General features: G+C 45.6%; 2 protein-coding genes across 3 annotated transcripts; one reads left to right on the top strand and one right to left on the bottom strand.

Annotated features, from left to right (window-relative positions):
* The first annotated feature begins 2310 nt into the window (after positions 1–2310).
* Positions 2311–16324, top strand: APMAP (adipocyte plasma membrane associated protein). Of its 2 annotated transcripts, XM_057402881.1 has the most exons (9): positions 2311–2469; positions 4570–4686; positions 7916–8031; positions 9539–9631; positions 10884–11000; positions 12263–12437; positions 12885–13019; positions 13390–13582; positions 15374–16324. In XM_057402881.1, exons 1-9 carry the CDS (start codon positions 2378–2380, stop codon positions 15581–15583), a joined length of 1248 nt encoding a protein of 415 aa, XP_057258864.1. In that variant the 5' UTR covers positions 2311–2377; the 3' UTR covers positions 15584–16324. The 2 variants fall into 2 exon arrangements, with proteins under 2 accessions (XP_057258864.1, XP_057258871.1); XM_057402888.1 differs by lacking the exon at positions 4570–4686 and having other exon boundaries at positions 2337–2469.
* Positions 16325–18465: 2141 nt separating this feature from the next.
* CST7 (cystatin F) lies at positions 18466–23677 on the bottom strand. The gene is made up of 4 exons (XM_057403004.1): positions 23109–23677; positions 19707–19879; positions 19281–19397; positions 18466–18731 (listed from the first exon to the last, which is right to left on the bottom strand). Exons 1-4 carry the CDS (start codon positions 23182–23184, stop codon positions 18654–18656), a joined length of 444 nt encoding a protein of 147 aa, XP_057258987.1. The 5' UTR covers positions 23185–23677; the 3' UTR covers positions 18466–18653.
* Positions 23678–24301: the final 624 nt, after the last annotated feature.

Raw genomic sequence — 24301 nt, forward strand, 5'->3', positions numbered from 1 at the left:
GATGCAAAGGGGGAACAATTAGTGGGAACAATTAATTACTGTTAGCTGATAAGTCTGATCAGGAATGGCTGAGGGAACTGGGGGGGGGGGGGGGTTAGTCTGGAGAAGAGAAGGCTCAAGGGGGACCTTACTGCTCTCGACAACTGCCTGAAAGGAGGATGGAGCCAGGAGGGGGCTGGCCTCTGCTCCCAAGGCACAAGGGATAGGACAAGAGGAAACAGCCTCAAGCTGCACCAGGGGAGGTTTAGGCTGGATATCGGGAACAGTTCCTTCCCCAAAGGGCAGTCAGGCATTGGAACAGGCTGCCCAGGGCAGTGCTGGAATCACTGTCCCTGGAAGTGTTCACACACCATGTAGATGAGGCCCTCAGTGCCATGGGTTAGTGGTGGCCTTGGCAGTGCTGGGAATGGTTGGACTTGATGAGCTTCACAGTCTTTTCCAACCTATAATATGGGTGGTTCAGCTATATATCTCCTTGTCTTATACAGAGCAGGTACTGGTAGAAAAGGAGTGAAAATGGGATGTGTGTGGGGAACACCAGAGACAGCATGGTGTAGAAAGTGAGCATCTAGCTGTTCTGTAGCTGAGCGGATGAGAGGAAATTTGTTTCCAGGTGCCATGGATCACTTGAAGTGCCAGGAACACATCCTCTGCAGTGTGCCTTGTCAATGAAGCAGTGAGGAAGATTGTGTGCCAAGTGAGCAGCACCCTGCTTGTAACGCAGGGATGGACACTGAACACCCTCATTAGCCATTTCTCCTGTTACCTCTGGCTAAAGCTTCTGGAAAGCTTCCAATGCCGCTCCTGGAGAGTGTCTGACAAGTCATGGAAAAGCCTGGAGAGAAAGGCAGGTGCCCATATCCTCACTTTGTGTTTGTTACTGCAGCTGCCCTCATTAATTGAGAATTTACTTGTAAAATGGAAGCTGTTTTGCAGCCTAACACAATTATATTTAGCAGCTGTCTCTGTGTCCAGTTAAAGCTACAGACACTGATTCCAGCAATGGGTTTCTGGTTTTAAACTAAGCAGGAAAAGATTTATTTAATTTTTTGAGCTTGGAACAGACAATTCTGGACAGGGACCTGCCTTCTGGCTGCATGAAATTTCATGGCAGACAGCCTAGCCTTGCTTTGTTGTGGATGGAAGGATTTGGGGATGTAACCATCATCTGGGGTAGAAATGGTGACAGTTGTGCCAAATTACCAGCCTACAACCATTGGGGGTGAGTGATGTACCACAGCAGCTTTCATGCCCTTGCTTCTGTTCCTCTGGTGTGTATCCCTGTGGCTGTTAAATGGAAACGCGGTGCTTGTCAGTGCTCATCCTGCACCGGGCATGCAGGAAGACTCAACTGCATTTCTTTTTCTACCTATTAGACCTTTGGGATGCCAATTTACTCCCGTGTGCCTCAGCCTCTGCACCCCTAGTAACGACAGCAGCCTCATGTGGAATACTACTGCCAGGGCCTGGGGCGGGATGGGTGTGCAGGAACAGCGCTGCTAAGCTCTCCTGCAGCTGCTGTTGCCTGAATTCAACCCAGCAGAGAGCAAAGCCGTTCCCACCCGTCCCAGCCACAGCTCTTCTCTGGAAAACCCACGTGTTGTTTTTTTTCCTAGGCATGATGCCAAATAACCTTTCCCAGTCCTTGGCAGCTGGGCCAGTCCCTGTTCCAGCCCTTGTCTCTTGAGCTGCACTCGAGTTTCACGTGCTGGAAGCGTTCTGCAGTGTTCCCAAAGCCCCGGGGCTGATCTTGGCACGGGCACTCAGGGATCTTTGTGGAACACTGCTGCTGCTGAGCAAGTTAAGGGTAAAACCCGAGCACACGGTGTTACCCAAGAGGGGAGCACAAGTGATATGCTGGGAGCCCACGGCTGGGTGTCAGCCTTCATGCCTGGGTTATCACCGCTTGGGTGCAAGGGGCAGGGGGACATAAAGGCGGGTCCGGCAGCTCACGCTCCTAGGAACCAAAGAGGGATTTGCCTTCCCGAAGCCCCTCCGCGGCCCCTCCGCCTTCTCCCTCCTACCGGGCGCCATTTCCCCGCCCGCCCTCCATCCCTCGCGGTTGCCTGGCGCCATCTTGCGGGCCACGGCTGCTCTGGCTGGTCGCGACCGGGAGAGGGGACGGTCGCGCCCCGGGAGCCCCAGGCCGCCCAGGGGGCAGCGGCGGAGCCCGCCCGGGGTGGCCGGGTACAGCCATTATCAGGTACAGCCATTATCAGGTACAGCCCCGCTGGAGGGGAAGGGACGAGGAGCCAGGGTGCCCGCCACCCCGCGGGGCGGCTGCGGCCTGAGGGGAGCGCGGAGGCGGGGCCTGCGGGGGTGTGTGAGGAGGCGGGGCAGGGCGGCAGCGCCGGTGCGCGGCGGCGGAGGCGGCGGCATGAATGAGGCGGAGGGGCTGCGGCAGCGTCGGCCGCTGCGGCCGCAGGTCATCACCGAGGACAGCCCCGCGCAGCAGGACAAGGAGGGCAGGTGGGGCTATCGCCGTCCCACCGCCATGGGCAGGGAAGAGGCGCCTGCCGTGAGCGCGGAGTTGGGCCTGGGCCTAAGCCTGAGGGGAGAGGAGGGCCGGTGTGGGGGGTGCTGAGGAGCTGGGCGAGGGGGTGTTCGGCTTGACCCGAGGGGAGGGTCCGGGGAGCTGAGGAGGAGCGTTCATAGCAGGTGAGTTGTAGGGTGGTGGTTGGGCCCGGCTTGAGGGAGATATTTGGGTTCAGAGAATGGCAACGGAGCTGGTGCAGGGCCTGGGCACAAGTGTGGTGAGAAACACACTGTGAGACCGGGGGTGGGTTCAGTCTGGAGAAGAGAAGGCTCAGGGGGACCTTATTGCTCTCGATAACTGCCTGAAAGGAGGATGGAGCCAGGAGGAGGCTGGGCTCTGCTCCCAAGGAACAAGGGATGGGACAAGAGGAAACGACCTCAAGCTGCACCAGGGGAGGTTTAGGCTGGATATTGGGAACAATTCCTTCCCCAAAGGGCAGTCAGGCATTGGAACAGGCTGCCCAGGGCAGTGCTGGAATCGCCGTCCCTGGAAGCGTTCACAAACCGTGTAGACGAGGCCCTCAGTGCCATGGGTTATTGGTGGCCTTGGCAGTGCTGGGGAGTGGTTGGACTGGGTGATTCTAAAAGTCTTTTCCAACCCAGCTGATTCTGCCTGTGCTGGAAATGCAGAGGCTCCACCAGCCTAGCCTGGCCCTTGTGAGGGAGGCTGCGGTCTGGATGAGAGTGCCCTGGGGAGGCAGTGAAAGGGGCTGGAGGGATTCCATGGTTCCTCTCCTGAGTGGCAGCACAGGTTGGTGCTGGGGCTTCCGTGGGTGTCAGCCTGGGAGTACACCTAACCTTGCAGCACAGGCTCCTCTCCCCAGTGCTCAGCTTCTGCTGGGGATGGCTGACAGAGGGAGGAGTGTTTGGGGCAGGGCCTGCGCACCTGCCACACTGCAGGGAGAGCTTTTAGCAAAAATAAAACAGTGTAATTTATGGCGTGGTTTGTTTGTTTGTTTTGTTTTTTCAATGGGTCTGTTTGAGCGTGGTTTATCTCTCAAAAAGCAGTTATCCCGTTGTGGCTTGCACAGGTTTATTGTGTGTGTGATTAAATCCTGTATAACCCTGGTTAGCCTGTTTATATTTGGCAGTAGTTTAAAGAATAATCTGTGGTTTAAAGACTACATTGTATGCCTGAGGTAGAATAATCTTATAAATCTTATTTGTTTGTGGTTAAGTTAAAGAAGATTTCATTTACAATTTTCTGTTTAGGAATTTTATAAAAAACGAATTTCACTGTAACCACATGCAGTAGCTGCAGTGAGGAAGTGATGGTGTTTGCTTTGCCTTCCACTGAATAAAGTAGTTACTGATTTTTTAATTCTTTAGTTCACCATCTATTATGTTTGTTCAGCTTGGGTACCTTGCAGATTCTTATCTCTGCCTGACTTCAGGGTTATCAGAATGAAACACTGCCAGGGATGGGGCAGCCACAGCTTCTCTGGGCACCCTGTGCCAGGGCCTCAGCACTCTCACAGGGAAGAATTTCTTCCTAATGTCTCATCTCAATCTCCCCTCTGTCAGGTTAAAACCATCCTCCCTTGTCCTGCCTCTGCAGGCCCTTGTCGAAAGCCCCTCTCCAGCTTTCTTGTTGGCCCCTTGAGGCACTGGAAGCTGCTCTAAGATCTCCCCTTAAGGAGTGTTCTCTTCCCCAGGCTGAACCAGCCCAGCTCTCTCAGCCTGGCTCCAGAGCAGAGCTGCTCCAGCCTCTGGGGCGTCTCCGTGACCTCTTCTGGACTTGCTCCAACAGCTCCATGTCCCTCTTATGTTGGGGAAAGGTCCATGTTATTCTTGTGTTGCTCTAGGTTTTTACTGTTTTTTTGGGTGTTTTTTTTTTTTTTTTTTTTAGTCAGATGTAAATATCCCTTTCTCTTATCTCAGTGGGTTCAAAATGGACCTTAAAGGTCATTCAGGGTGGTGATTAGGCAAAAGCCTTCTTGTTTCCTTTTGTGGGGAAATCGGCCATCGAAGGAAAGACTGTTGTATCTTAAAACAGCTTAGCATGCTAATCCTATTTCTTGTCTGGTTTGGCAGTGCTTACAGCAGCAAGGTGTTCCGGGTTACTTTCTTGACTTTGGCTGCATCTCTAACTGTACCTCTGCTTGGAGTAACTGTTCTCCTGGATTGTCCTATAGACCCTCAGCCTATAAGGTAAATTGTTCCTTTGGTTTGAAATAAATGTTCAAGGGTGACTTGTATGTGTTCTGCTGCTGGTTTTGATGGTTTGGTGTGTTTGTGGGGTTTTTTTTTTTTCCTCACCAAACAGGAGTCAACTGTGTAAAGGGGTTCTAACTGGGTTAAGAAATTGGGGAGTATTATTATCCACTGCCATGGCTTGCTTTGCGTACCCACCCTGTTTCTGAGCTATCTTGTGCATTTGATCACTGAAGGAGCTGAATGACTTGATGCTGTCCAAGCTGTCAGTGGAGCTTGTGATTCCTTATGTGCACTCTTGCCTTCTGTGTGTGTGCACTCTCGCCTTCTGTGAGACAAGAACTGCATTTTCACTATGGACCAAGCTGCACTCCTGTTACTGTAGTTCTGCAAAAAGAGAGACTGTTTGTCTGAGTATGTAAGTTCAAAATCGATAACCTGACTGGTTTGATGTAGTGCTTTGTACCAGCACAACCACACGGTAATGTTATATTTAAAGGCAAATCTCATCAAGTAATGCAGCTAGGTGATTTCTGCTCTGTCTGAATTGAGGTCTGTATCAAATGTGTAGTGTAACAGTGAATCCTCTATGTGAGATAATGTGACCTGTTTTGGGAGTTGTGCTTTGACTGCTAGCATAGGGTGAAGTCAGGCTGTTTAATGTTCCTGGCATTTTGAAGTAAGTAAAAATGCTCAATCTGATATTTACTATCATCTCTATAAATCCTTACTGAAAAGGAACAACAGCACTGTAAATACCTCTAGAGCTGAAAGAAAGTGTTAATGTGGGAGGGTAGTACTTGCCACTAGGCTATTAGACATAATCTGCCTTATTTCAAATTATAATGAAATGCTTTCTGCTGTGGTTTGGTTTAACAAAACCCAATTCCCTGAACTACATTGCAACTGAACAGTAATTCTGAAAGCCAGTAGTATAAGGCTATGATGCTTTTCCTGTTATATAGGCCGGGTCTGATTCTGGTGCAGAGTAAAAGTATTCTGCATGCTTACGTTTCTTACTTTAAGTCGCTTTTATAAGACAGAATTATTCTTCCTGCCCAAATCGCTGTCTTACATTGTTGTACATTCTCAATTAGCTTGTTAGCTTAATTGCTAGGGGTGGTTCCAGTCTGTACAGTAGAAAGGATGATTCTGTGTGATGTTTGAGATGTTTGGAAAAAGCTCAAGGAGGTGGATGCAGCCTGAATCAATCCCTTCAGTGAAAGGACATGTTTGAGAAATCTCATTTGCCAATAGTGATGTTATTCCTGTAAGCCACTAGAAATAATGAGGAATAAGAGGGAAGACAGAGACCAGATGTGAAATTCCATGAGAAATTCCTGCAACTGTGGTTTATTTCCTTTCTCTATGAGCCTGTCTTGGGTAATATTGATCTCAGGGAGGATTTTCTGCTTGCAAACACAGCTGTCCAAAGTTCCCAGCAAATGAGTTCCTTATCAGAAAGCTGCTTTTCTCATCTTAACCTCTCTAATGCTTGGAAAAAGGGATGAAAACTGAATTTGTGTTAGCATTTTGAAGACAACTCTGCTGTAAATCACCTGTGACAAAAGCTAGTAATTCATCTGGCTTTGCCACTGTAGTAATAGATACTTAAAGGAATGTTTGCTGCCTGTAGCCAGACAGATAAAAGTATGTATCTTTTCTCTCCTTCTGAATTCTTCATGTTGTGAACCTGTTTTCCTTAGTTGTCATGGCTTTTATAGTTTGCAGCTTCAGTTGGCTTCCTCCAGTCACTGCAGCTTTAGAAACTGTAATGGTTTTTACCGCATGAGTTGCAGCGTGGTTGATTACAAATAGGTCCTGGATCCTGTGAACCTGGGCAAAGCTGGGAGTCAAAACTCATCTTTTTAAGGTTCTACAGGTGGAAGGCATTTGCATATGGGGTCATGTGAGGAGTCTTTAGCATACTCTTGTGAATGAACCCCTAATGAGCTTACCACTTTGGACCTGTGTGCAGTTTTTAGTAGTAACTTGAAATCCTTAACTCATGGGGACTGAAGTGGCTTATGTGTGAGTTTTTAAGAACCTAGGAGATTCAAATGTCTTGAAGTTTGCCAGCACAGTTAAGGCTGTTTTTGAAGCACAGTGCTTTTGAGCCTGGTATTTAAGCCGAAGCTGTGTAAGCATCTCACTACTTCTCCATATCTCTGTATGGAGCTGGAGCTCCAGTTGGCTTGAGCATGGCTGTTTTTGTGAATAAAGGTTTGCAAGATTTGACCTTATTTTGAGAGTTGAGTCCATACCCTTTAAGTTTGTGTAACTTACTGCTTTGGGTTGCCCTTTCTCTATGGGAATAAATTCAAGTCACAAACAGGAATATTATGGTACAGAAGCAGGTGCGTGCAGGTGCTCAAAGTACTGGAGCACTTTTTTCCCTAGCTGTATGACAGCTAGCAGTTTTTCTTATTTGTTTCATACAGTGTCGGCTCTCAGTGTACTGTAAAATGCCATGGTTTTAAATTTTTTTAAAGCCCTTTTTCTTAGGAATTTTCTTATCTCTACGTAGGAAAACTATTTTGGTGCAAACAGCTTGTTCAGCTAAATAAGAAAGCAGCTATTCTTTGTGTGGTGGCAGTGCAGAAATCACAGAATCACCAAATAAGCTAGGTTGGAAAAGACTCTCAAGATCGTCCAGTCCATCTGTGCCCCAGCACTGCCAAGGCCACCACTAACCCATGGCACTGAGGGCCTTGTCTACACGGTTTGTGAATACTTCCAGGGATGGTGATTCCACCGCTGCTCTGGGCAGCCTGTTCCAATGCCTGACTGCCCTTTGGGGAAGGAATTATTCCCAATATCCAGCCTAAACCTCCCCTGGTGCAGCTTGAGGCTGTTTCCTCTTTGTCCTGTCTCTTGTTCCTTGGGAGCAGAGCCCAGCCACCTCCTGGCTCCATCCTCCCTTCAGGTAGTTGTAGGGAGCGATAAGGTGTTGTTGGACTTTAAGCTGTATGAATTTCCAGATATGTCTTAGGAAAACATAACTGCAACTTTTCTGATCAGAACCAGAAAATTATGATCTTTGATGAACAGGAGCCAATTTCTCAGCTTGTCAGCTGTGTTTTCTTTTTGGAAATATACTGTAAGTAAGGCATAGGTCAGGTTTGCAGGAGTTGGCAAACCAGGAAAAGAAAATGGTGCAATGCGTTGCTCAAGCATGTTTGCAGATCTAAGTGAGGGATCATGAGGTCTGTGTTCTGTTTTGCAGTTTGAAGGAACCTCCGCTCCTGACGGGTGTGCTTGAGCCCAATGTCAAGTTGCGCAAAGCTGAGCGGTTATGGGAAAATCAGCTGCTTGGACCCGAGTCCATTGCCAACATCGGGGGTAAGCACTGACAAAATAATCCTTTAAAGAAGGGTCTCAAAACGTTGCTCCATTGGTCAAGGTTTGTTCAGCAGTGCACCTCTTAGATAACAAACTCTGCAAGTTATTTTGAATGTGCAGGGTTTTTCTAGAAATACACGTGTTATGCAACAAAACCTGGCTGCTGTATACTGCTCCATCCCTGGCAGTATTCAAGGCCAGGTTGGATGGGGTTTAGAGCAATCTGGTCTAGTGGAAGGTGCTCCTGCCTGTGGCAGGGGGTTGGAATTATATGAGCTTAAATGTCCCTAACAACCCAAACCAGTCTGTGATTCTACGATACTGCTTTTTTCCTCTTTACCCAGTATAAAATAAATCTTGTTTACAGATTAAAAATCCCTGTATTCCAGGACTGAAAGCAGCAACAAGGTAGTCAGGGGCCACTTACATTTGGAGGCAGTGGTCCCAATTTTAATTTATTTAACTCTTAACTGGGACTTAATTTTTAGAGGGTAATGCTTACTCTTTAATGCTCACTGCTGCTGAGGGAGCTGAGTTTTGTGGCGTTAATTTTTGCTTATGTGTGAGGAAAAAAATAGTGTGTTTACATATTTGTGGTACATGCATTACAGGTGCCACGCCACCTCTGAGCAGTTTCTTAACAAGGTGGCTGGACTGGTAATGTTTCAATGTTTTGTCAGTCTCATTGGAAATTGGAAGGAAATCTTCCTGTAAGGGACAACTGACTTATAGGCAGAATAATCAGTCTGACTGGAAATAAGCTTGGTATGAATAAATGTTGAAGTCTTCTTATTCCCTTTTGAAGGTGTAACTAGCAAACTGAAAACTAAATCAGTTAAATTGGAGATGGAAAAGTCGAAGCAGTGGGCTCTTCTAATCCAGTGGTCTCTTGTTTAATTTGGTTCTAAGGAAAAGTTTGTGCGTTGTTTGTATTCAGTGAATCTGTCTGATGCTATCACTTGGCATGAATTTAGTAATTTGGCAATGATTTGGATTTGGATGGTTGTTCAGTTGCTGTGGGTTTTGCAATTCTTCTCCAGACCTGATACGATATGAGCATTGGCAGATGTCCAGCAGCCTGTGGACTGTATCAGAATGAGAAGTCTTATCTAGTCAGGCTCTTGCTGAAGAGTGGTAGGATGGATGCAGTGCCTGATCCAGTTTGATGCTTATGTAGAAATTTGCCCAAAGGGATCAACATAGTGACTAGCCATTAAGTTGTTACATGCATCTTTAACCAAAGATTTGGATTACTTATGGGTGAAAAGCTTCATATCCCATACTCATAATTCCTAGGGCTTCAATCCTTCCTCTTCTTTCTCAGTTGGAAAAAATCTAACTAAATACTCTTACTTGCCTTCATCTTTTCCCTTCCCTATTTATTCTGTTGCTATGACTGAAGAAGACTGTTCCTTTACCTTAAACATGCTAATAGAAGGATTGTATAGAAGGATGTGTGCCACTAAAGTTTTGTGATTAAGCTAATCACACCAGTTGCTTTTTGCAGATGTGCTGTTTACTGGGACAGCTGATGGGAAGATTATCAAAATTGAAGATGGAGAAATACAAACAATAGCCAGAATTGGCCATGGTCCTTGTGGTGAGTGACATCTCCTGAACATCATGTGCCTCAAAGTGTCTAGGTCAAGGCTTGTGTTGATTAAACTGGTGTTCTGTCTGGATTCCTCATGCAAGTGCATATCTTCCTCGATAGAGATTTATAATGGCAGGGGGATTGGAACAAGATGATTTTAAGGTCCTTTCCAACCCTGATCATTCTATGATTCTGTGATAACAGAAATATGAATAGATTTGTATGAATGGAAATATGTATATGAGCACTGGAAGGAACAGTAGAACAAAGGGCCCAAGGAATGAGAGTGGGTGCACTTGGTTTATGTCATGACTACAAGACCTGCGCTCTTGCAAGGCTGCAGCATAGATGACTCAGAATCAGCTAGGCTAGGAAAGACCTTTAAGATCTTTAAGTCCAGCTGCTGACCCAGGACTGCCACGGCCACCACTAAAGCACGTCACTAAGGGCCTTGTCTACCTGGTTTGTGAACACTTCTAGGGACAGTGACTCCACTGCCCTGGGCAGCCTGTTCCAGTGCCTCATTAAAATGCCTGATGTGTTGGTAGAAGATCCTGTATAACACCGGGAGGAAGACGAGGTTGAAGTACATCACAAATAACATTCCTTTTCCTGTTAGCTGATCTAGAAAAAGTACGTGTCATAAATAAGCAAACAAAAAAAAAAGAAATTGGGCAGCAACCTGGCCTAATATTTATGAAAGCTGAAGTCAGCAGAATTCTGAGGTGAAGGGCCACCCCTGAGCCTTCTCATCTTGAAGGTCTTTTCCAACCTGGTTGATTCTACGATTAGACTCTGGACTGATTTGGAAGCACTCTCTTGGCTGCCTAACAGTCTGCTGCCAGCTGCACTTCCAGCTGCTGCTTAGGCATGAATGTGGATTGGAACAAATATAAAGAATTACCTCTTCACTGTTCCTTTCTTCTAAACTCATACAGCTTGGGAGAGGTGGGAAGATTATGTTGTCCTATTTCTTTGGGGCCAAAGAGGTATTGGGGAGTGTAGACTTCATCTTGCCCTGCTTTGAGTTCAGAAGGGATGTGGAAAGGCTGACTACCTTCTCCAGAAGTTCACTTGCTGATCTTTGAAAATACAGATGTTCCTCGGGACTCGCTCAAGTAGACAAAATGTATAGATTTGCTGTGTTCCCCTTCCTCCTCGCATAGAAGTCTTCAGGGTCTATGTGTACAATTTGACCTGTGTAGGTAGCCTTGTGTTTATTTCTATTTGGAAAACCATTTTAAAATTCTTTCCTAAGGAACCCGTGATGATGAGCCAACGTGTGGAAGACCACTTGGCATCAGAGTGGGACCAAATAACACCCTTTTTGTGGCAGATGCTTATTATGGACTCTATGAAGTTAATCCTGGTACAGGTATGACTTTTCTGCTCAGAAGGTCTCTTCCACTGACAAACCTGGGCTTCATTTGCAGTTTTGTCAGGCATTGCAGGCAAAGAAATGCCTGCTGCTTTTGTAGAGTGCCTTGGAGCTGTCTGGATGAAATTTGCCATGCAGGACTTGATATTTATTGTCTTGTAGCAATCACTTCCTCTCTCCATCCATATGTCTGGATCAGAGTTACCAGTGGCTTATCTTCTTGTGACATATGCTTTCTGGTTGTCAAAATTGGTACCTCAGGATCCATGAATAAAGCTTTATGTAGCTGTTTCAGTTTTCATCAAGGGAATTAAAAATACTGCTGTTACACAAGCTTTTTGCCATGTTTGCTGTACTTTTGTTTCTGTCTTGACCTTGCAGTATGTTAGTGAGGAGCTTTTAACTCCCTGTAACTCCGGTTGATAGAAAGTGAAGAAAGATGTATTTTTGGTGCAGCTGAAGATCAAGTGACTTGTTCCTGCTGAGAAAGGCACTATTGCTTCATGCCCTTCTTTGTATGTCCCTGAGCCAGAACTCAGTTTCAGGAGCTGTGCTGTAAGAAAGCAAGATTTGCTTTCGTGTAGGGTTGATTTTCTGACAGTTTACATCTCCAAATTGGCTTCAGGAAGGGAGAGGAAGGCTAGCCAAATGCTGGGTGAGATGCAACAGAAGGGCTCAGACTGTATGGCTCTGGGAGTGTATGATCAAGGTCTCCCTTTTGATGGGACAACTGCCATATTGCCTCAGTCATGACAAAACAAACCAACCCGAAACTCATACCCAAAGATGATTTTAATAGCTTTTTGGTTAATTTTTAGAGATTTGCTGGGTAATGTGTCACAGCTGACTGTGGCAGAGCAGTTTAGTGAACCTTCTGATGTTTAATGTTGAGAAAGTACTATTTGTTCCTACACTTTCACAGGGAAAGAGGCAATAGTGTTTGGCTTGCCTGCATCCTTTTACAGGGTTAGGGCCTGGTTAGTACTTGGTTTCATATGAGCTTCAGAAACCCAAAAAGTCCTGCACTTACCACTAGGGAACATCATCTACTGTTCCAGTTTTTCCAAAGAATGATTTCTTCTGGTCATTCACGTTTGTTGTTGTTGTAACCCAGAATCTTGTTAGTTAACAGAGGCATGAATGATAAAAATACAAAGTACCTGCTAATTTCCTGTTAGTATTTCACTCCTTTCCAAGGCAGGACATAAAAAAAAGCTTGTTCTCTGTCTTCTGTTTTTAATTATTCTTTTTGTAACCAGGTGAAACAAAAATGCTTGTGTCAACCAAAACACTAATTGAAGGTCAGAGGCTGTCATTTGTGAATGACCTTACAGTGACCAGGGATGGGAGGAAAATCTACTTCACTGACTCCAGTAGCAAATGGCAAAGGCGAGACTACTTATACTTGATCATGGAAGGCTCAGATGATGGGCGGCAAGTATCTTTTCCTAAGGCATTTACCTTATTGTAAGCTCAGCTGTAGGAAGGTACTCCACCACTTCCTCAGTCGTCTTTTTTCTCTTTATGCACCCCCTGTGTAAACCCTGCACTGCCCAGGAGAGGGTGAGAGAAGGTGTGGATGTGGCTAAAGAAAACTGCAGTAAAATAGTTGAGATTCCTCTTTTTCCATCAAGAGAAATTGCATGGAACATTTGTTTTAAAAGGGGAGATGTTGGCATTACATCCAGCGCACATCCTTCATGAATGTTGCCAATCTCAAGTGCGTTAGTGTTTCTGCTGTGTTCATAAACAAATGCTTCCTGGCTATTCTGCTCTTTTAACTTGGGTGAAGTGCATGTGAGAGAAGATCTGATGCCTGGAGAAGGAAGCCAGGATGAGTAAACATATATCTTCACTCTAAACCACATTCTTTCTTTTTAGTCTGCTGGAATATGACACAGTGACAAAAGAAGTGAAAGTCTTAATGGTGGGGCTAAGGTTTCCCAATGGTGTCCAGCTCTCTCCTGCGGAAGACTTTGTCCTGGTACAGGAGACAACCATGGCTAGAATCAGGAGGTGAGTATGTTTTTGCTGAAATTATTACTACTTTCTGTTCAGATACTGTTTATATAAATGAATTGAATCACAAAAGAAACCCTGCACTCTATTAATTCCAAGTTACTAAGGTGAAGAAGTTGGCCTTCTTCCATACTTAAGGTTTTGCTTTCACTGTAAACATCCGGACTGCATAATCTTTTTACCATAGGTTCCTTTCGTGGGGAGCAGGATGGGGCTGTGCTGTATTTCCCTGCACCAAAATAAGGAAAAAATAATTTCTTTTTATTTTTTTGAAGTCAATTCCTTTTGGGACTTTTATTTATTACTGTAATGGTTTAAGCCCATGCTTGAGTTAAGATGTCCTAATCCTACTATCTATACCTTTCAGGTATTATGTGTCTGGGCTGATGAAAGGTGGAGCAGATATGTTTGTTGAGAATATGCCTGGTCTTCCAGATAATATCAGGTTAAGCAGCTCTGGAGGATATTGGGTAGCTATGGCAGCTGTCCGGCCCAATCCTGGATTTTCTTTGTTGGATTTCTTGTCTGAGAAACCATGGATTAAAAGGATGATATTTAAGGTAACCCCCCCCCCAAATCACCTTTAGTCATAGGAGTAGAAGTGGCAAATACTTAGTTTGTCCTGGTTCTTCCTCTTGACAAGAAGGTTTTACAGTTTTTTTTAGTGCCATGGTTAAAGGTGTTGTGGTTGCCCCCAGGTAGAACAGCCTTTTGTGTTCGTAGGAAGTAAAACTAACATTTGCTTCTGAGTAGCAGCTACACACCTCTTAAGTTGCTTTCCATCTTGATGGAAAAAGAGACTGTCTCTGGCGTAGTCATGTACCAAGACAGGATCTACAGTTGGATATGTGAAGACCTCACCTTTGTGCCCAAAGTGCCTAAACTGCCAGATATCTGGAGTGCATTTAGAAAGTCTGACCTGTTCTAGGTCTGATCCTAGGCATCTGAAGAAAGTGTGCATGTTAGGTATGCTGCTAGGTGCTGACTCAATATGCCTGTTGTTATGTCACATCCCCCCTTTAGGATGAGGGTGAGCAAGAATAATGTATTTTATAAGGAATATCTGATGCTAAAGAAATGGCATGGTGCTTTTTAAACAGTACAAGGACTTGAAAACACTTCTCAAAACCACCCAAATAAATAAACAAGCAATATTTAGGGTGGAAGTTAACATGTTAAGCCTGTGTATAGAATCATAGAATCACTTGTGTTGGAGAAGACTTTTAAGATCATTAGGTCCAACCATTAACCTATTCTCAATGAAAATAAATATCAGACTTTTTAATTCCTACCAAGAGGAGAGGCTGCAGAACTGGTCTGGTGAGATTTCCTCCATCCATGTTCTCACACCTTTTTGCCAGTGGAAGTGATCAACTGCACAATCATTTAGCTGTGAGGAAAGTGTGAGGGACAGTATGAGGCTGGTTTTGAGCTATAGGCAGACAAATCCAAGGGGGAAAAAGGCCTGTTCCTCAAAAAGAATGAGTTTCTGAATTCTTCCTTGATATTTTAAGATGTCTTCTCTTCATTCTCAGAGTAAATGCAGCATTTTTCAAGCCAAAAAATATATTTCAAGCGAATGTAACAAATGCAAGAACAGGGTTTTTTAATAGGTTGAAGCCTTCACTACAGAGAGAAAAAATATATCTCCATAAGAAAGCAGCTTGAGTGAGTAGAGTTAACACAGGCACATGAATTTATACGTGTCTTCAGTTATAGCTTGAAAATATCAGTCCTTGGTAGCAGTATCTGACAACATCTGAAAACTGTTCAGTGTGTTCCCTGGACTGGTGTAACTGAACTTTTTTTCCCCCCTCTAAGATTTGAAAAACTGAAAATGTGAAATCACGTTTTTCAGTGAGGTACCATTGCAGTGAAAGAAAGTGAAGGAATAGACACTTTAGGAAGACCTGTTACAGGGTCATTTCCTTGGCCAGGTCTTCTCTTGGCATCCTTTTCTTCCAAGTTTGTATGCTTACATTTGCCTCTGCTGAGGAAGAAGATGGCATTAATGTAGCCTAGGTAGTACATGGGAAGACAATGACTTTGGTTAATCCTTACTTTTGCCCACCAGGCTCTAGATGAACAATTACAGTTTGACCTGTTAGAGCCTCAGTTACAGCTTTAGAAACCGTCCTGGTCCTACAGAAGGAAGACCACCATATGTTAAAGCATTAGTTGAAATTCAGAAGGTGAACATAGAACAGAGTAATACTGTTTACACAGAATGTCTGCTTATGTTCTTGCCTGCTTCTTCCAAGGAGAGTGGTCTTTGTCTGAGTGTCTGAGATCTAATTGTGGAGAACAAAATCTTCTGTTGTTAATTCTCTTTTTTTCTCTTTTTCTTTTAGTTGCTGAGTCAGGAAACTGTGACAAAGTTTATGCCTAAATACAGCCTTGTTGTTGAACTAAGCGAGACAGGAGCCTACAAAAGAAGCTTTCATGATCCCAATGGGGTAACAGTAGCTTACGTTAGTGAGGCACATGAGCACAATGGATATCTTTACCTGGGCTCCTTCCGGTCTCCGTTTATTTGCAGACTGAATCTTCAGCATGTTTAACTGCCCATCCATGATAAAGTGCCACTGTCCTAGAATACTCCAGAGGTACGAGGGAAGCGTGTGCTTCAGCCAGCATGTGACCAAGGACAAAACATGAAAGACAGTCTGTTCATGTGCAGTAGCACTGTTCTGGTGCCATAGGAAAACGTACAGCTCGCTGTGCTTGTCCTCTTCCTTGTTTTGTCTGCTCTTGTTTTGGAGTTGGCATGCCTCACTGTTGGTATCTGAGGAGTATGGTGGGGCATCTTCATACTGTTATGTGCTCCTTAAAAGAAAATCTGTTGTTTTTCCATGCCCAGCTCTGTTTGGAGTTGTCCTAAACATCATCTGTCACCTTTAATGTAACTGTATGTTTTCTTATACTGGGAGGATTTGTGATGTATGGAATGTAACTGTGTATGATTCAGGTTGAAGAGGATGTCCTGCATGTGTTTATTTCTGGTTTAGAACCTCCTGTTCAGGAGAGATTACAGTGCATGTTCTAATGTCATACCATGGTGCTGTGGTAGAGGCAGCAACATCCAGAACATGCCTAGAAATCTAGTTACATAATTTGGATTTCTTCAGTTCCAGCCTGTGTAATCAACATCAGACACTACAATTAGCTGTTAATCAAGATGCAGAATCAACTTGCCTGTGGTCTGTGGACTCCTGTGTTTCGTTATAGCAGTGTAGTCAGATGATGAATGAAAGTTTCATTTTCTATGTTATTAAAGACTAGTTTCAGCTGGTTTAAAAGGGGTCAGTGGTGGTATTTCCTCCATGTTTACCAGGTCCTGTATGTCTCCTGTACATGATGTAGGTGGGCATTCCTGAGGGATGTGGGAGGGAAGAGGGCCAGCTGCAGGAATCCTCTTCAGTATGTGTTTTATGGAGAACTGGTAAAGATTTTGGGGAAACTAGTGTCTGAAGATGAGCATGGAATAAAAGGCCCCTGTAAAATACAGTAATAACAGGTGAGGAAGGCTTTGGTAGAATATCTTGGAATGCGGTAGCAACTCATGGATGCTTTCTGACATCTCCAGAGGAAATTGTTTACTTCCTCTATTAACAGGTACCCTGCTTGGTAAATGCAGAGAATTCTTTTCTGACAGCTGCTACAAAGGAAAGGCTGTGCTGTTACATTTTAAATAAGAGGGTTTGCATCTCGAAGAACTAAAGGGGTTGTTTATCTGTGTCATTTAGTGGATTGAGTCGTGCTTTGTGACTGAAGACTTTGCTGCGCTCTCTTTTTCTGCCACTGGGTGATAGTCAAACATAAAGCTACACTATTGCTTGTTTTACTCACCTTTGAAAAGGAAATAAGATTTGCTTGAGATATAATGCAAAGCACCAGGGAAGGGAAAGGTGACGTTAAAAATGTCATCTGCTATCCCTGGCCTTCTGCACTCATCTTCATTAATGGAGGGATGTGCAAATGAAAGCATTTCTTCTCTGTCAGTGCTTCTGTCACCTTGCTCTGTGTGGCTGCCAGGCTGCAGCAGTCATGTGGCTGCAAGCCCTCTTGCTATGAAATTTGAGCTGGATGAGATCTTAAATTGGGGTTGCAAAACCAAGCCCGTTGTGGGGCTTGTGTCATGCTGGTGCTTCAGTAGCCTTGGGGCAAGCCCAGCTTTGCCTGTTGGTGCATAGTTACCTCTAATGATTCATTTGCCAGAGTATCTTAACTGAACAACTTGTACTGTCTTTTGCAGTGAAAGAGACCTTGGCATGCCAAATGGGATAGCTTTTGTGTGACTAATTCCCTTCTAAGACACTGTTCATGAAGGTATGAAATGGGAAAGAAAGTAGGCTGTAATGCTACTGATATCAGGAAGGATAAGATGTATGAAGAGTTGTCTCTGGTTTTTATCCTTTCTCTATTCTTCTACCCACTGCTGAAGACTATCTCAGTACACTGATGAACCTGTGGTCACACCAAAAAGTTCTTGAGTCTTCTTTAGTTCACTATGAGCTCAGCAGCAAGTACAGCAGACCCAAAGGTCATGGGAATAACTTGCTTTACTTGGGGAAGGGGAAGGAGAATGTCAAATATGAGAGATATTTAATAGAGTGGCCTTTCTTGACTGGATGATTGTTATAAAGGCTGATAATTGGTGGTGTCACTGCTAATAGGAGTGTCAATATTGCTGCAGAAAGGCAATAACTGTCAGAAGAAAAGGGGTGTTTTTGGAAAAAAAGCCCAACAGGGCCCTGACTTTATGCCTGTTTTAAGGAAGCAGTTACCAAAAGCCTGACAAAGAAGTGCTTTCGTCCACCGTAAGTCAGAATCTGTGCACATGTGAAGAGTGAAGGCTGAAGGAAGGGTGGGCACCCACCTGGAAAAGACCATTAGTCTACTAAACTTGACTCTAAGCTGTGATCAGCCAGAGACCGAATGTCACATATTAACCTGAATGAAACATCATTGTTTAACCTCGGTGAAAATACGCTTTGGGAATACGGTTGGGTTTATTTGTCTTGACATTTGCAATGATGCCCTTTTATAGCCTAGATTAGCTATGATTTAAATAGAAGCAGTAGTTACTGTGTCATTTGTGGGCTGTGGGTGTTTTGCAAGCACTTGATTCAAGCAAGCCTTATCCATCTCTTGTCTGGAAGAAAGAACAATTCTACCTCACACATTCCTGACAAGTAAGTTTAACTTTTTTCTCTAGCAATGGAGGCTCTTAAGACTTTTCTTCTGGTATGTATATGTATCCTCAGGCAAGCTATTCCACTGCTATAAAGCTTTCATCAATATTGTAGTCACATATGCTGTGGTTTAGACTTCACATCATAGCTGTGTGAAGATTTGGCACAGGATAAAGCAAGTCCAACAGAGCTTCCATGGCTTGGAAGTTCAGCCAGAGCATGGGTGGCTCTATTGAATGAATGACATGTTCTCATCTACAGTTTAGTTTTGGAAAAACAGATCCGCAACTGGATAGCAATGAATTCTGTCAGGGCAGGTCTTGTCTTTGTAGCTTCTGAGCATCTTTCTCAGGGAGAAACCATGTGCTTTTAGAGAAAACAGAAAACTCATGGTGGTAGATCCCTTGTAAGTCAGGCTCTTGTGAGGAAAGGTGAGTCAGTGACAGAGAGCAACGGGAACGTGTGCTGTATGTAACCAGGGCATTATCCAGACCTCAAAATAGCATTTCAGCATCTGCAAATAAAAGAATTGGTGAGGAAATTCAGGGGGCTGCTGGTTGGTCTCAGCATGGTGGTGGGCTGTGATGAGGTAGGACAGCACAGCCTCTTTCTGTCTGCTCTCTTTATCCTAGGGAAAGTAGTTTGCTAGATAATGGTATCTTTGTTGGAAAGCCCAGGTAAGGATTTCCTCCTCCCAGGAAATCTCTATTCAGAACCTGTTGTATTTCGGCACACGTTGGTACCCAGGAACAGGGACTAGATGGCTGTGCCTGGGTTGACTCCTCACAGAGAAGAGTGGGCCCTGAATGCATGAGAGGTACTACACTGTACCTGTCACATATATTCACAGAATGGTTTGGGTTGGAAGGGACGTGCCACAGGGACAGATAAATGATAGCCCTGGTATACTGATAACCCTTGCCTCACTCCAGCTGGTCCTGCACAGAGGACGCTTGTATCTGTCCTGGGACATGGCAGAGCTGCTCTGATGGTGACTATACAGCTAGAGATGGCCAAGAATCCCCTGCAGCTACTGGGTACTCCAAAGGAATTAGACATGTACCTGTTGCAGGTTTTTTTCCTTCTGGAAGTGACAGCTATCCAGGCTGGAATGCTCCCTCTTCTCACACACGGTGCGTTCAATCTCCACAGACAGCATATATTTCAGCCCTCTGACGATCTAGAGAAAGCAGTTTCCTCCTTTAAAGTAAGGGCAGGGGAAAGGGATGCCAAAGTTTTGGCTGAGAATCAAGTGGTACCTCTGTAAATTGTGTGTGGAGTGAAGTGTTTTGTGTTTTGTTACTAGGGTAGGGATGGGGTAGCCAAGCTCTGTGGAGCAGTTGAAGGGGACAGAGGAACACGAGCTGTTTATCTTTAGGCATCCATAGCAGTCCTGAGGAGGATCAGGGCTCCTATATCTTGGGTGCTCTGTAGGAGAGTCAATTGGTAAATGATTTGGAGGACCACCAGAAGTCTGAGCTCTTCTTACCTGAACCATGGCTTTGTTTATTTGTGATTCCTTAAACAGAAAGAGGTCATTGGAACTGTTGTTGTATCTGTAGACTCCAAAGCGAGCCGCCTTGCGGACACCAGGGTTGTCAGTGTTCATGGGGACAGGGAAACCAGGTTTTGTGGTTGAATGAGGTGGTAGGACATAGGTAGCTGAAACAACACAAAGCACAAGTGCAAAACACATCAGGAGCCTGAAGCGGTGGAAGCTCAGCCCTCTGAACTAGTGCTAAACCTCACTTGTCCAAAGCACTCATACTTCAGGACTCTGCTCACCTCCGTTACAGAGTCATTTTCCTTTATATGTTTGAGATGGTGAAACAACCCTGTGGAATGAAGTGACATCAAAAGATGATAGCAGAGCTCAGAGTGACTCAGAGGAACCCATACTATCATGATTATTTAGAACATCACTGGCATGATGACTCCTGGCTCATAGAAAGTCCAGCTTTGAATCTAAAGATAGATCATGTTGCTCAGAATAGAGTATGATTTTTGATAACTTAAGAGACCCTGGATTGCAGAGCCCTGCTGCTTTTAGCTGGCATGCCAAGTTCAACTTGCAGAGATCAGTCTCTCGCACCCCCCCCCCCCCCTTAATGCTTTGATGGCATCTTGAAGTTTTTATTTTAGGGGGATTTAGGTGGTGATAAAGGTGAGGGAAAGACCTTCCTTCTACCTGCTGAGAGTTGTTATCCCTCCCCTTGGAGAGGGACAGGATGTTCTACAGCTGGGCACAGGGAAGGACCTGGGGCAGAACTTGGACTCACTGTCCTGCAGAACAGGCTGCTCTGGGTGCTGAAGTGCTGCTGCCCTTACCAAAATGCAAAGGACCATCTTCTTACCACAGCCATGAAGTGGAGGAGCAGGGTGTGTAGGAGATGGAAACTAGAGGGGGGAAACCCATAAGCTTTTGAGTTTGAGCGCTCCTTTCCACACACTGTATGTTCTTACTTGGTTGTGTAGGTCATTTCCCTATGCCCTGCTTGTTTTTTCAATAACTTTAAAGAAGCTTGAAGCTAACAGTATGTCCTCTTCTTTCTCCCCTCTTACACTTCCCTTCCCTTCTATTTTCCTGCTTGTGATATACACAGGTTGAGGATTTTTCCCTCTTGCTTGTAAGTTGCTGTGCAACCACTGCTGTTGCCAAGACCTGCCAGTGCAGGCCATGGCCCTTGGAGCTGATGCTCTGTGTGTGTAGGCAGTGAGCCTGTCTATGCATGCAAACGTGCACACGGAACTTGGGCTAAATGTGCTGTGAAAGTTAAGGTTCTTATCACCTCCAGCTCTTTCACAACTAGATTTCTCGCTCACAGCCAAATGTGGACTGTGAATTTAAGCCAGTTTCTACTGAGAAACCAGAGCAGAGCAGCAACCTGAGCTTCCCTAGCACTGGGAGAGCCTGCCAGGCTGAGAGCAACTCAGTGGCTTGGGCTCTTCTGGCTGCTCTGCAGGACCTTGCTTGTATCTATGCTCTTAGGCCTGTTGGAGAATCAGATGTGGCAGTGGTTGGGGTGCCAACAGCAGAAGCTGTCCCTTGCAGGAGGAGGGGATAACCATGCGCTTTTTCAAACTCAGCACGAGGTCCTTTGCTGCTTTATATCCCTCAACACTTCTAGAGTCATGGTGGCACCTATTTTAGGCATGTGGGGCAGGGTGAGTGAGGCTGAGCTCATGCTGTAGACATGCAGGCATGTAGCAGGCTGGTAATAAACCATATGTTGTAGGAAGGTGGTAGGCTTGTGTGGATGCCATGGTTTTCACCCAGGGGTCCTGGCACTGCACCTCCTTCACCCATTGCAACTTGGTACTGAGAAGGACTCGGACCAGAGTAAAGTGAGTACTGAATCCACTGAGCCATGGGAGAACATTACTGAGCCACTCTCTTCTCCCCTGCCCCCCTTGCTTCTAGTGATTCATATTCCTCAAGATTAGGACTTTGTTTTTCTTTATATGCTTTGAGTCTTATTCAAGGCAGTTGCTCCATGGTACCTGCATTGCTCTGAAATAACTTTTGATGTTTGGAATAGTTTGCACCACTCCTTGCAAAGCCCAGCAACTCTCTGGTGTGGGGCACCTGTAGTTCTGATTCTCTTCGCCACAACCTTTCATGAGAGCTTCTTATAGGATCACAGATGGGTTTAGGTTGGAAGGGATCTTAAAACTCACCCAGTTCCAACCCCCTGCCATAGGCAGGGACACCTTTCACTAGACCAGGTTGCTCCAAGCCCAGTTCAATTTGGCCTTCCTCCCTAGCTTAGCCTTTGGGGGCCATTACCTTTAAAAGTTGAATGTGTTCATGGTGATGGCCCTGCTTCAGGAGCAAAGCAGAACAGCCCAGAGGATGTGCTCTCATGGCTTGGGAAAACAGCCCTTAGAGCCAGAGCATTTGTGTTTTCAGACCCCATCCTTTGCTTCTGGGTTTGGAAATGGGAAGAGACGGGAGAAAATCTGCCCCCCTCCCCTTCTGTTGGGTGGTAGCAGGGTAGACTCCTCTTGCTCTGAGTTAACAGGCAACTGCCTGCTATTAAGCAAGAGAAGGCTGTTCTTGCAGGCATGAGTTGAATGTTGTATTTGGAGGCTCTCTCTTGTGCTTTCCTCATTGAGGAATACTCTGGGGGCTCTTTCTGCAGTAGGAGACAGCAATCCTGTGGATGCTCCCTCCCAGCCTGCAGTGAAGCAAACAGGCAGATAGCAACAGGTTGCTCTTTTTTCATTTCCCCATGAGGTGCTTTCAAAACCTCCTCCCCATTACTAGGAGCAAGCCTTTATCTACATTGAAGATGCAGCAGAGTTCCTGCAGGCCTCCGCAACCCCCAAAGGAAACCACAGCTGAAGAAAAGCTGCCAGCCAAGCAAGCACCATGCCCCTGGGTGCCTTAGTACTGTGTGTATGGGAGCCAGAGTTAAACTGAACTAGAGCTAAAACCTGCAGAGGAAACACTCCTGTCTGCAGCTCCCATTCTAAAGATTTAAGGCCAGCTGCAATCAAGAGAGTTTCCTTGCTCAGCAAAGAAAGGAATGTCACACAGTAATGCTTCATTAAAGGCAGCTAATCGGCGCTCAAGTGCCCATCTGCACTTAGCAGTCAAATTGTTACCCACAGTCTTTAGATTTAATAATCAAGGTCGTGCAGAGTTTAAACACGGACAAATAACTTAAAACCATCTCTAAAATCCTTCAGTGCTGTCCCCGGATAACGTGGTTTGCTACAAGGGGGGAAAGTCTTCCAAGCAGTTGGGTTTTCAGCTGCAGCCTGAGCCCTGCAGTGCTGAGCCACCAGCATGGGCAGTAGCCGAAGGGTGGTTAGTTACCAGTGCATTAGAAAGCAGCACTCAAGGACCTAAAGCACAAGGAAAACAGACACTGCTTCCCACTCTTACCTCCTGAAGCTGTGCTGAAGCTCCAGAGCGCTATACAGCAAAGTGCGGTGAAGCTGCGGGTGAAGTTCACTGCCATCTCCACCACTTCAGATGAGGACCCTGCCTGCAAGAGGAGTGACAGCCCTGCTTCCTGCAGGGGAAGATGTGCCTCTGTGTGCTCTTATTGGCTGGGAGGAAAGAGGAAAACCCCCATAATCATCACAGCTCTGATGCAGACTTTGTCTCCTGCCGATGACCACATACCTCAAAGCTCTGGCTTGGCGATAGCAGCACCAGCCCTGCATCAGACAGGGACTTTGCACAACCTCTGAGGATCACGAAGCAAAAGCATGGGCAGATAGGTGTGATGTGGCACTGGGAAGTATGTGTGTAAGGGGAGTACCAGTCATATGCTTTAAGATTCATGGGGAAATGTAATCCCTATGGAATGGGCAATGAACCATGGGGATGTTGTTCTTGACTTCTATAGAATCATAGAGTAGCTTGGGTTGGAAGGGACCTTCACAGGTGATCTAGTCCAGCGCCCCTGCAATGAGCAGGGACATCTTCAAGTAGGTCAGGTATATGGGTGTCTGTGTGAGGAGAAGCCTGATGGAGAAGATGGGCCCACTCTCTTGTTTCCCCTGACATGGAGATGTGGGGCTTGGTTGAGGAAGACAAGGAATGTTTAGGGGTACCTGCCCGAGGGGGCTGTGTGGAGCAGAGCCAGTTGCCAAGGGTTTTTGGTTTTGCTGGCAGAGATGAACGCTCTGCCCCACATTTACAGAAGGCGTTTTGACAGCAGGAAAGGGCTGTGTTAGGCTCAGAGGAGGTGAGGTTTTCTCTAGGTGCTCCCCAGAGAGCAAGAGAAACACGGGCAGAGGGGTAGTTTGACCCTCTGTGGCTTCTAGGGTTTTCCAGCTCTGGGGTTGGATTCCCCAGGGTCAATACTTGGTTTCCATGGAGGTCCTCTCTAGGAAGGGTTGTCCCATAGCAAGGAGCTTGCAAGTCTAGGGAAAGGGCTTTGTTGTCAGACCTTGTGATGGACCTGAAATAACCAGCGTCCAGATGCAGGAGACTGGGAGATGACCTGATAAATCACTGCAGGGCTGAGAGTGGTGGACCTCAGCCTGTGTATGTGTCTGTTTCAGGCGAGGAGGAAGGTTGCCTTTTGTTGCTCCAACAACAAACTATGCTCCTTTCCTTCCCTCCTC

The sequence above is a fragment of the Pezoporus wallicus genome, unplaced genomic scaffold, assembly GCF_028554395.1.
Source record: "Pezoporus wallicus isolate ANWC-B61680 ecotype Strahan unplaced genomic scaffold, APGP_CSIRO_Pwel_v1 contig_7553, whole genome shotgun sequence".
Lineage (NCBI taxonomy): Eukaryota > Metazoa > Chordata > Aves > Psittaciformes > Psittacidae > Pezoporus > Pezoporus wallicus.